At 45.1% G+C, this 12,400-nt stretch overlaps 5 protein-coding genes across 5 annotated transcripts; 3 read left to right on the top strand and 2 right to left on the bottom strand.

The window, feature by feature from the left end:
* Window positions 1-125: 125 nt before the first annotated feature.
* On the bottom strand, window positions 126-1,347 carry I203_105139 (uncharacterized protein; the record flags this gene model as incomplete). Its single annotated transcript, XM_019144315.1, has 8 exons — window positions 126-164; window positions 232-347; window positions 412-523; window positions 619-699; window positions 808-939; window positions 1,030-1,134; window positions 1,219-1,275; window positions 1,339-1,347. 8 exons carry the CDS (start codon window positions 1,345-1,347, stop codon window positions 126-128), a joined length of 651 nt encoding a protein of 216 aa, XP_019005650.1.
* Window positions 1,348-2,086: 739 nt separating this feature from the next.
* I203_105138 (uncharacterized protein) lies at window positions 2,087-3,268 on the top strand (the record flags this gene model as incomplete). The annotated part of the gene is made up of 5 exons (XM_065517697.1): window positions 2,087-2,159; window positions 2,235-2,318; window positions 2,414-2,454; window positions 2,588-3,007; window positions 3,167-3,268. 5 exons carry the CDS (start codon window positions 2,087-2,089, stop codon window positions 3,266-3,268), a joined length of 720 nt encoding a protein of 239 aa, XP_065373001.1.
* An 809-nt stretch (window positions 3,269-4,077) lies between these two features.
* On the top strand, window positions 4,078-5,958 carry I203_105137 (uncharacterized protein; the record flags this gene model as incomplete). Its single annotated transcript, XM_019144313.1, has 2 exons — window positions 4,078-4,585; window positions 4,796-5,958. The coding sequence occupies 2 exons, from the start codon at window positions 4,078-4,080 to the stop codon at window positions 5,956-5,958; spliced, it is 1,671 nt and encodes a 556-aa protein (XP_019005648.1).
* Window positions 5,959-7,024: 1,066 nt separating this feature from the next.
* Window positions 7,025-7,846, top strand: I203_105136 (uncharacterized protein; the record flags this gene model as incomplete). The annotated part of the gene is made up of 2 exons (XM_065517696.1): window positions 7,025-7,196; window positions 7,266-7,846. The coding sequence occupies 2 exons, from the start codon at window positions 7,025-7,027 to the stop codon at window positions 7,844-7,846; spliced, it is 753 nt and encodes a 250-aa protein (XP_065373000.1).
* Window positions 7,847-9,125: 1,279 nt separating this feature from the next.
* Window positions 9,126-11,168, bottom strand: I203_105135 (uncharacterized protein; the record flags this gene model as incomplete). Its single annotated transcript, XM_019144311.1, has 6 exons — window positions 9,126-10,171; window positions 10,228-10,315; window positions 10,443-10,521; window positions 10,592-10,719; window positions 10,810-10,904; window positions 11,054-11,168. 6 exons carry the CDS (start codon window positions 11,166-11,168, stop codon window positions 9,126-9,128), a joined length of 1,551 nt encoding a protein of 516 aa, XP_019005646.1.
* Between the last annotated feature and the right edge of the window lie 1,232 nt (window positions 11,169-12,400).

Raw genomic sequence — 12,400 nt, 5'->3', positions numbered from 1 at the left:
CCATTTCATAGATCACCTTCATCGGTTTTTTTCTATCGTGACCCCTCCTCCCTTCCCAGCTTATTCGTCTTCCAGCACCACTGGCTAAAGTGTGAATGGAAATGTTATCTAAATGGAAATGTTATCTATCTAGCGACTTCGGCCGTAGGAGTATTGCTTTGACCCTATGATTGGTCACAGAAAGATATCAGCTTCGTCCAACACCCATATTTCAAAACCTCTCCAACATACCAATTCCTCGATCGGAGCAGAATCCACGAAATCAGGCAAAGCCGTCGAATCCTGTAGATAGGATGGAGTTTCATTCTCTCCTATAGGCTCATCGTCTAACCCCAATGCGTCAAGCTCTGTAATATTAGACCACGTCAGCTAAGGTATGAAGGTTTATCACATGAAAGAGTAGAAGCTTACCGGCTTGTAAATCCGCTTCATCCACTTCATCCGGTACACCATAACTTCTACCTAAAGATTCCTGAATATCGTTGGCTTGTTCGATCAAATCTTCCATATCGTAGTGAATGCTCTATATTGACCCAGTACGAAAACCTGGTCAGCTTGTGTTCTATCATCTTTAATATCATCGGGAGCTGAGCTGATCTGAGAACAGATGGAACTCACCTCAATCTTATCTATATCAATACCTTTATATTGCTTCTTCATTTCTTTGTTAGCTACTTTCATAGCATCTACCGTAGCCATCTATACGATAATTAGACACCATCCAACATTAGTCAACTTCTAACGATTGGGTATATGATCGCCATTGGAATGAGTAGTCGAGCTTTGGGGTGATGCCCAGGTACTCACGGTATTCTTCAGATTTTCCGTCGTCATAGCTGCCTGTTCCATATTATATGACTGTTGTTGTAATTGAAGCAACTGATTCTCGTACATTCTCTTTTGCTTCAACACTCTCAATGCACGTTGTTGTACCGCTGCCTATAGACACACGGAAAAAAAGTTAGGCCCTTCCTTCGTAATTTTGGTAATATGTTGTAATTCTTTGATAGGTGAGTAGGCTTGACTCACCTTTCCGGGACCTTCTCTCATCTTGGCCATTTGACCTTTAAACACACCCAACTCGGCATCTAATTTCTTTATCTTGACTTCTACCGAGCCCATGCGCGTATCGGTCTTTATGACATGAGTAAGCTGTATATTCATGGTATATAGGAGAGGTAGAGTAGCTGCGGTTGGCACAAAGTCAAACTGGCTCACAGATTGTATGGCATCGTTTAGAGATGGTTTGGGTTTCGCTTTGTTACTTCCGAATATCTAAATGCAATTATCAGCTGAATCACACGAGATATATCTTACAGAGCAACTGGAGAAACATACTCTGTTCATGTTGATCTTACGATATCAAAGAGAAAGCTGCAGTTGAGAACAGGAGGATGAGGAAGACGCGGAAAGTGAAGAGGCGAAGGATGCTTTATATATTGAGGTGATCCAACTGCCGTTGTCGATGTATCTCGCTTATATGTATGCTTCTAACATCTAATTTCCTTGATAAGTAACTTCTCCCGCTCGATCCCTTTGAGATTTGTCCCAATGAGAAGTATGGAAGTAACAAGATCCAAAATAGGATTGAATCTGTATCGACGAGATATTGATGTTGATCGGTATGAATGGTGTATCTCCGATTCGGGCGGTATGGAGCAAGCGTCGATGATTGAGTTTGAAACTTCAAGGGCTGTTGATTGGTGTGATCAAAGATCAAAGATCGAGCAGGCAGGATCACTAGCTGAGTCCAAGGTGGGGGAGGCTAGGAGGGGTGGGTATCAACATGTCCCCAAGGTGAGGATGAGGAAGGGAGAGGTGATCATGGGCAATGATGGGTGGCAACGTGGCTTATTTAGTGTCAATCTACACGTGGTCAAATGTGGGGTCGTCCGTGGGGTATCGTCGCCAAGTTGACGGAGGAAGAGATGATGGTGGTGAGTTTATCATATCATCAACGACCGACGTTTTCACACAGACATGACTTGCTTCTGGTTGCTCATGTATCGTGATAGACATACGGATGATCTGCTGAACTGCATGAGACCATCAATGAGCTTCGGATACCGGGTGTGAGGCGTTGACGATGACTGAACCATCATCCCCCTTCCTCATCCTCGTCGCTACCTTACTCGACTCCCTTCCTCCTTTTCTTCCTAGTGAGTGTACCTCATTCTGTTCTGCTCACTTGGGCGTTCAGTCCGCGAAAGCTTGGCTGACCTCGTAGTGCTTAGTCACAGATACACTCTTACTACAGCTTCATGCGGTGTTCGGTTCAATGCTATTATCAGCTTTACAGCTTGTCGATAAACGGGAAGGTGGGTTAAAATAACTCTACTACGATTAGCGGTAGCGGGAGTAGGATTGAGGATGGTCGAGTGAAAGTTGATATTTGTACTGATCTCATGAACAGTCGTGAGGGTCTCGCTACCTTCTGATCGATATGTTTACCAGGTTAGTTCGTTTCCTTCTTCTCATCATCCCCCTATATTGCTCAAGTCCTTCACCTGCCCTTATACGGACCGATAAACAGAATGAATTGCGGGTTTATATGCTGAAATATGTTGTATTTTGGTCATTTGCTCAGGTCGCCTCTTCGTCGGGTAAAAACTATACAATACATCTCAACCCTCCTCCCCCGACAACCAATCTCATACCTGACATCCCATCTCCTGAACCAACGGCGACACCGCCCAAAGAAGAACCGGACCTGCTTCCTCCTGCGCCAATGGGAGAAAGCATACCTCGTACGCCATCACCTACAGGATCACAGATACAAACTTTCAATCCGCTTCTATCGTCACCCGCTCAGCAGCATCGTACGCCTTCACCCGCTTCACCTCTTGTTGAGGATGAAGATTCGGAATCAATCTCACAGCATACGATCAGCCAGAAAGATATATTACGCAGGGAACGGATCGCAAGATTAGCAGACGATCTGAAGAGCATGTACTGTCCATGTGCGGGTTGGAGTTATGGTTGTTTAGCTGGCGAGAAGACGATTCTAGTGAGTTGTCTTGACTTTTCAAACTCCACTATATATTTCGTGGTTTATTCTCCTAGGTCTGTCCCTCGTTCTTGTGTGCTGTTCCAACCTAAAAGGCCCACTTCCTGTCCTCGACTCCTCCTCTTAAATAGTGACTGACTTCGATGCTGGTTTATACAGTGCAAACACCTCTTAGCGGTCATCATCGCGAGTAAGATCGGCCGAGAAGTTAGGGCCGATGGTGATGTGAGGGGAGCAGCTGGTCTGTTGGGCCTGACGTGAGATAGTGATGATGGACGGTTAGTCACCTCTCAACAACACGTTGTATCCGCGTATACTGTATTATACCGTATCTACATTTCCTGTTTGTACACTTCCTCCGCTGTATCAGTCCACCATACTCTAGTCTCAGCGAGCTGCTGTGACAATCTGAGCATCTATATCCACCTCCTCATCATGCATGCATGGATCGTCCAACTAACCGTTGTATGCATTGATCTGCTCCTGGTCCAGCTGGAACACTCTGGCAATCAATCCCTCGGTTTTTCAGATGGAATGGCCCTGAGGTGATGGTTGATTTCCACTGATCAATATCACGTGACTTTGGTTAATTACCCTTTCCAGTAAAAAAAAGCAGTGAGTTAGATAATCAAATCAAACTACAACCACGCTTGCCTTTGGCCTTTGGAGTGTTACTGGTTATATGCGTGTGTTTGCTGCTCATTCGCCTCTCCTCACCATAGCTCATACCTTTGACATCACCAATCGTCCTTTCATCACCCACCATACAAACTCATACGCTTCCGTCACCTTTCACACCTCCAGTCCTTGCAGAATTGCAGTCGTATCGCTTCGACTCAATCGATTTCGGATATCAACCCCAATCCTTGAACAGGAAAATAGGGCTGGTCTCTCGTTTGGATCTGACACCAATTCGTGTTTCGACGTTTTGGCCATATCCAAGCGTATTTTTACAGACACCTCAAGATAAGGTCTACCAGCTTCATCATCTCATTGAAATGTCATCCTAATCCTAGTCGAAATCTTTGAATTAATATTGACATTCTTTCGCCACTCCATCCAACACCATAATGTCAATAGGTTCATCATCACCTTCGAATCTAGGTAATTCATCTCCCCTACCTTCGGATGCTCCGTCCACCTCCGCATCTACAAATACAAATTCAGTAGCCAACTTGGATCTATCCTTATCAACCTCTATCACATACCTCGTTCAATTCCTAATCCAACCACTCTCATCTCATTACCCACACCATGTCCTATTATCTCTCCGAGACGAATTAACCGAGAGGTCAAACCATTTATTTACCAGTACATGGGATACTTCCAGACCCCAATTCGGCTCGGGTTACAGATCACTCATATGCTCCAAACATCTCGGTCTGCCCAAACCCTTGCGCGAGGCTGCCAAGAGTGTCGGTGTGGAAAGGGAGGTATGGAAGAGGGCTATAGCGGGGATCAAGTCCGGTGATAGAGGTGAAGAATGGCAGTGCTGGTGCGATCCTGGTCAAGTTACTTGGAGATGGGGTGGATGGGAATGGGAGGATGTGGGCTACGAACCTGGAAAAGTGATTAAAGGTGAGTACACGTCAATAATGGATCAATTGCGTATCAAGGAGCTGTATTTGTCCTTCAATGTAACATCACATGTTTGATTCGGCCTGCATCGTGATTCATCGAATTATATTTCAATATCTACTTTCGATCTCCCCTATTTTCGCTTTCTCGACCGTTTCTTGCATTTTCTTTTTTCCAAGGTCATGCTGATACGTTGCTCTTATCACCCAGAACCATTCCAAATCATCTGGCAATCATCGTCCTCCCTTTCACCCTCCATATCCACCTCAACTCCCAGCGCGTCCACACATACACCTGTTCGAGCCTCTCATGCTATCCCAATCCGAGCCCCCATTGCTGTCGGTCCTCCTACACCCGGTCCCGGTCCAAGTGCACCAGCAGTATACGCTATCCCACCTACCCCTTCACAACACTCTAATCATACCGTCAATGAAAACGATGAACTTCTGCCTGCTTTCTCTACCCTCGGCTTAGGCCATCCCTCTGGACTTGGTGGTGGGGCTAGAAATCATACTCCATCCGGCTGGACTAGTTCGACTGGAACTCAATCGAGGGAAACCAGTTATGGCGATCGGTCGATTGATTCCTATCAGACCGACTGGGATAACGAAGAAGATCACGAGAACGATAGATCGAAAGCGCCATCAAGGGGATCTCACAGAGGGTCCGAGTCAACTTCATCTATCACCTCGTCATCTTCCATGTCAGATAGCAATTCAGGTCATACTCAACTACTCACCCCTTCTTCTCGACCCAACTCGGCAGATCCATTCTTGATCCCTTCCTTGTCCCTCAAAGAGAAAGATAAAGAAAGATCTAGGAAGATCACACCTCCTTCACAAACCCTTACGAGAGGTAGAACACCTTCACCGAATTCTTCAGCCAGCATGAAAGAGAACATCACTCCCAACACCGATACTACCCTCACACCCTCCACACCAACCGTCACACCATATGACGGAGGCAATGTGACCGTCTTAGGAGGAGGAGTGAAATTGGGTGGAGCATCCAGACCTGGATCAGTAATCTCATCACATAGATCACCTGTCGATAGATCAAGATCACCTTCCATCTCACTTGCTTCTAGGGCTTTGGGCGGTGCGACCTCGACTGAGGGAGGAGGAGGAGGATCGACGAGAAAACAAAGGACAAGAAGGAGAATTATGCCAACGTATCTTGGACATCTTGGTCAACCGGGTGTAGGAGGACCGATCATGGGTGCATTCACGATGCCTCAGACTTTCACCCCTTCCAAGACCCCCGGTACTGGTGGGAATGGTGGTAGTGTGGGTGTAGGTGTCAGTCCACCTCCTGTCAATGTTGGGGGCGGTAGGTCGGTCAGTCTGCCATCCACCATGCCCAGGATGGGATAGAACTTTGTCATAGATCAGATATTGTTTTCACTTCTCTTCATTTGTCATGTGACACTTTTCATCTTTCGATTTAAACCTACGACATAGTACTCTGTTTGTTTCTTGTTTTGCTTTTGTTGGAAAATTTCACAAATTCGGTTTCGATCTACATCTATTTGTTAAATCCGAGGAAACATACTTTCTCTCCTTCTCTTACTTTGAATCTTCTTCGCTGTCTCATTGCTCTTTATCCTTTCGAATCATTCTTCGTCATTGTCTCTCATTTTCACTTGGAAATTCTCTTTACTCACTCATTCGTTCATTTGATTTTGATTTTGATTTTGATTTTTGTCTTTCGAATTGGTGTTTTTACGTTTTTGTTTTTAGAAAAGGGAGAAGGAGAAAGTTTGCAATGCATTTTGATCATCATATACAGTATGACGAGATATCATTCTTAGTACGAGTACAGTCCAAGAGCTCGGTCCACTTGAAAAAAATCCTTCTTGTGTAACGGGATATATGAACGAGGTATGGTTGTGTACAGTACGATCTAACGGGTGATTATGATAAAGCTGTTGAGGGATCGTACAGCATCACAGCACCCGACCTCACAATCATTTCGATTTGCAATGATGTATAGTCGCAAGTAGATCAACAAGCACAAAGTCGAGTCCATCACCCTTCTATTAGAACCCCTGTGACCCTTATCCATTGTATTCAACGGAGATTCCGGAAAGGGAGGTAGATGAAAGGATATCTATCTACCTGGTGAAAGTTGCAGAATACTGCTACGAGGTGTTGAGATAAAGGAGTAGAAATGTATAAACTTCTCAACATCCTGTATCCGTTGTGCAAATTTATCACAATTGATCGAATCGCTTTGTCGCTATATATGTAGCTATATTTTCTATACATAAGATCCACCAATTACACTATAGCGCTTGATGATTATCTAGTTCAATCCTAATAGATCACTAGCCCACTAAACCAAGCCACACCTTACTGACAGAGCGAGTACAATACTAGGATCATCTTACAGTACACGATCAAAGATTATGAAGTATGGGATCTGTTGATCTATCTCAATATGCTTCACCTTACGATGTTCAAAATTCGATCACGACCTATCGCCGAAATCGAAATCGAAATCGAAATCGAAATCGAAATCAAAGTGGAAGTGAAACTCAAATCGATCGATCTCAAGTACCTGTTATGTTATCATTCCCATATAATACGTCCTTCCCCATGCTCCATGATGTGTCTGTTCACAATGCTCAGTCCCCTAGAGCATTCTTGCTGAAGGACGATTCTATCCAATGGGCTTTCAGACTCACCTATCCCTCAGATCGGACTGACACTCAGACTAGAGACCTGGAAGGGGACCCTACGGATGACTATCTCTGGATGCAAGCTTGCCCTTGATTTTAGCACACGATTAGGTACGATTTTCCATGAGGGAGATAGACTCCATGAGGGAGATAGACCTGCCAGTGGGGCTGTAGGAATGGATAGACCTACAGATGGAACGAGTATCTCAAGCATCCTCGAGAATTTCGTTCGATCCCAGCATAAAGACCGTTCTAAATCATTTGTCAATTGGTTCAAAGATCGTCGAAGAAATGCGGGATTAACGAAAAATGATGTGGGATTCAAGGTTGTACATAGTCGATCGGATTTCGAATCGGCTCTACCTCCCTTGAGCTTGGTGTCGTATCAACTTCCAGCTGATGAGGAAGAGTTTCAAGATTATCTGAAAAGCTTGGATGGTTATACATTTTGTGATTTGAAGGGTGAACCTCTGCCATCGACGGTATCAGAGGGATGGATCTGGCCTGTAAACGTACCTAGGCAAGAGACGGCTGTTAATTCTTGGTCCAGCTGGCTGTCAATGTTGTCCTATTTCCAGTGAAGAAAGCCGAGACAACGTTACGCTATACAGGAACAAACATGTAGCATGTCACTCTAGACTGCGGAGACATATGCAACACGCTCCCTGAATGGTTCTGTTCAAGCCGAACAGCGGATACGGTACAGTATGCGTCATAATAGAGCACAGTACTTATAGCACAATTCTGTTTGTTTAGATTAACTTTGGTATGTGATGGCCTTCTTTCCAGAGTATAGCTCATATATCCACATCATTCCTGCGCACGACCTCTTGAACAGATAAATGGCGTCTTTGACACGGCCAAAGCGGTCAAGTCTGTTCAAACGATGTCAGTCATACATGGACTGGCAATATTCTGCCACTGACAAAGGTGCATTCGTCCCCAAAGAATTGACCCTTGTGTCTCGGTATGCTGTCAGGGCTTCGTTCTGTTGCAAAATCTGTCTTGACCATTGTCTTAGTGATAGACCCCCTCTTGACTCTCTGTTTCTCCTTCGTGGCGGCCAACTCTCGAGCACGCACAGCCTGGATGGAACAAGACCACACCTGGAATCTCAAACACTACATCTGACAAATGAACAGCGCCATGAGTCTTCGATTCTTGCTAAAGCTGTGCGACACTTCTGCTGAAGAAAGACGATTCAACCTGGTCTATCGCGTTTTGTTATATAAGTACAGTCTTTCTCAATATAATATAAAGATTCCACTGCTCGTGCCCTGCAGACGCTCGTTTTCTCTTTGGGTATATTCTATCTATTCGATTGCATTTAGCATCAGGATCAATCAATCATTACATCCAACGTGCATGTCCAGCAAAACTACCACTATCTCACTTTCTGAACCAAAATTCCATTTCACCGTCAAAGGGTACGATCCCTCTCCGCCAAAATCATGCTGCATTAATCAAGCGATGATTTCCGCCCGTCCATCTCCAATCAAAGTCACAAGAGGTCATGTATGGTCATGCTCCCGACTTTCGGTCAGGTGATCATCAACATTCATGCAAAACATCTCTATCTTCTTCAGCCCGTTATAAACTATAACTAAAGACAGAAAAAACACGAACATCCGCAGAACGTATAACGATGAAAAACGAAAACAAGTCAAAACACTTCAACTTGTGAGATTAGGATACTATCTTTGGAGAATTATACAGACCAAATATGCACTATCGAATCGATTTAAGTTCTGTTGACGATCATTGAGTCATTAACACACACATCATTAGAATCATTAATTCCTGTAGCTGTATTCTCTAAGTTCCACTTCGCCCACCCACGTTCACATACATCCCACATGGTCACCCACCTAACATGTTCAAAGCTTTCCTCAACTCATTCCTTGCAGTCTCGTAATCATCAAACTCCATAGCCGAGACGGCCCATTTAGCATGTTTTTGGACTGTCTCCACCTCCCTCCTACTCAAATTGGTTCGTGTCGGACCATGACCTGGGGTTTGTGTCTGAGGTTGAGGAGACGATAAGCCTAGTCCGTGAGGTTGAGGTTGACTTGGTGGGTGCATAGGGTAAGAAGCTAAAGAAGGTGGTGGGGGCGGAGGAACGGTTATAGAGGACGAAGTTGGAGCGGGTTTAGAATTATGCGAAGAAGTAGATTGGGTTTTACCGATGGGTACATTGGTAGAGTTCGAATTTTCCCTGGGGTGTCCATTGACGTGCGGTGCATGCGAGACAGTATGGTTACTTCCACTTCCTCCGGATCTAGAAGACGAAGAAGCGGAACTATCACCTCTTGATCTCCCTTGTGGAGGCGGCTGTAAGACCACTCTGGGTGGCGTAGCTTTCGGACTCCCAGGTGGACTTGCTAGATCTGTAGGTGGAGGAGGTGGAGGGGCATCGTATGATGACACAGTGATGTGGGTGGAAGCGGGACTGAGGGGAGCTCCATCAGGACCCATGAACCTGACATTCTTCTTATCGCCAGGCGAGCCTTTCTCAGGCGGAGTCATCGGTGGCGCAGAAGGTAAGATGACGTCTGGTCGGTTCGTAGGGAAATGAAGTTCACCTTCATCTTCTGGTAAGCCGGGAGTAGCGACGGTCGACCATGCACCAGAACCGGTAGAATGGTTCCTCGTGGGTGTGCGAAGATCCTCTTGTGATGTTCGGATACCAGGGAGAGTAGGTCGGACACCAGGTGAAGGAGATGGTCTAGGAGATATGATGGGTGTCGATGTGTCGCTGGAGTTGCTTGGGACTTGAGGACTTGTTTGGGAAGAGAACGATCCCCTACCTTGAACCGGGGGTGAGGTTCGAAATCGCGAATGGTCGGCGGGGTCGTCTGTGGGAATAGTGGGAAAGGGGTTTAAATCGTTTTCACTCTCGGGTATCGCTAAGTAGCATCGTTAACAGCAAGAAATGACTAAGAATATGACGTTAGAGTCTTACGAGGTCCAGATGCAGGTGTTCTACCTTCCCTTAAAGCTTTAGCTCCATCAGCAGCTTTCCATCTAGCGTATTGGAGTTTCTGTTCCATCTGCAGAGGGGGAATCAAAGATCATTAGCATCTTGCCAAGACCGATCCGTTTGCTACTCTTTTCCTAGAATAACCCTCAGGTTTGATGCGCGATCACGCTGAGGCATGTAAAAAGGAAATTACTCACCTCATCCGTCATCCCAGCTTCGAAGCACTTCAACACTTCTATGAATTGACCGGCAACTACGAATTTTCTGATGGTGGCTCTGCACATGGTAAATGACAATATCAGCTGCTATTATTGATGTCTTGATGAAAACCCTCATCTGAACTCACTTTCCGGTTATCCCAGCTCTGTCATCATTATCAGCCGACATGAAAACCTTCAGGGCGAATGCTTCTACCAGTGCAGCACCAGCTGCTTCAGATGTGATGGCTTCATTGTTGGCGAGGATCGCTTTCATCTGTTGATTCGTTCAGAAACTGTGAGCTAGTGTCCTACCTGGAGATGATAACGCAGGTACTTTCTGCGAAGGCAGTATTGTTCTACTTACCTGCTCGAGCGCATCGATCACGCTCATGAGGAAGAGCGTGTCCTCTTTCGTCCTTTGCTTGACCGCCAAAGCTTTCTGAGCAGCAGAGAAACAGCCTATTCCATCGGTGAGAATCAGTTATATAGGTCTAGCATAGCTAATAGAGGCAAGAGAGTGATATGGAGGATAGGAAGTCCGCGTTGGCAAAGCAATGTGAAGTGATGGACCATAAGGTGAGAGAAGGCTGTTGAGATTGAACACTCACACCAATATGCTACTACCGGTTCGACTTTCTTCAGCTCATTTGCTCTTTTAAGAATCTGTTCACACTGTTTCAATCCAGGTGGGACGTTCTCAGTAGGTATTTTGACGCTGTCCATTGTGATTTGGACTTTGGGATATGCCGGTATGAAAATGGATGAGACGGGTTTATAGGTGTTTGTTGGTTTATAATAGGAGGACGAACGTGGACGCGTCGAAGTAGTGGATGATCTGTGTTCTCGAGATGTACTATTATAGTGGTGTTGTTTTGCAGTGTTGGATCTGTTATTGTGATGGTGTTGTGGGTTGTCCAAAGGGCGTGAATCGGGTGAGATTGGAGGAGTAAGTGGGTAAATTTGATTTTGATTTGAATATGGATTCAACATTTTACGAATATCGAGTCCAAGTGGCAACAAAGGGGTGACCGGTGGTAGATGGTGTGGATTTGTGAATGTTCCAAGTTATCAAATGTTGTTATACGATAATATGTTGCAATTATACAAGAGTGTGTAAGATTGGATAATGAAGGAAAGTTGGAGTGAGTCAATGAAGAAACACAAGTGGCAAATGTCATGAAGAGATGATATTATTTATAGGCAATTTATCGTCAGCAAAGCCCTGCTCGTCAACAAGTCAAAATCGCTCAAACGTTGAATCCGAAACTCGCACAAATCCGATTAATTCATTGAGATTCACAGCTGTCCCTCTTTTTCGCCCTTGTTTCCGATCAAAAAGAAAAATAAATGAACGAATGAGATGACACGACAGGGTAGCCCCTAGCTCGTTTGATCGAGAGGGACCATCAGCTATCAAATGATAACTGAACTAGTATGTCTCTCTGTAAAAGGAGTGGGGGAAGAGACGATGGTGTCGGTGACAACAACAACGACCAATGAGATACACAAGTTGAGATCGCATGATCTGACCATAGCGTTGTATATCATAGGGAGATGTAAGAAAGGATCCTTGAGATTTTGGGGTGTTGGATAGATGTGTCTTCTTCCATCTCAACAAAAATCTTACACAAACATCCATTGACATCGACAATCCACGTCAAAGAATACAGTATGACTCACACTAGTTATGATTGTTCATCAGCCCTCTTCCTGATTCTAAACGGTATCGTATGGGCCAAAGAGATGGGGGTTGATGGATCGAGCTTAATTGCGCCAAAACCGAAAAGCGAAGTGCTATCTGTCGAGGACTGATTGGTATTGGTTCAAAGGAGGTCGTTGACGACGCGACAAGGTCAGAGACTCTCGATATGTGTATGACGTGTTGATACTTTGGTGAGTGACGGTGGCGACGAGATGTATGGAATGAGGAGGGATCCACTGTGTATCTATCACAG

Source organism: Kwoniella mangroviensis, assembly GCF_000507465.2.
Source record: "Kwoniella mangroviensis CBS 8507 chromosome 1 map unlocalized Ctg02, whole genome shotgun sequence".
NCBI classification, from domain to species: domain Eukaryota; kingdom Fungi; phylum Basidiomycota; class Tremellomycetes; order Tremellales; family Cryptococcaceae; genus Kwoniella; species Kwoniella mangrovensis.
This window is presented reverse-complemented; position numbering and strand designations above follow the sequence as displayed.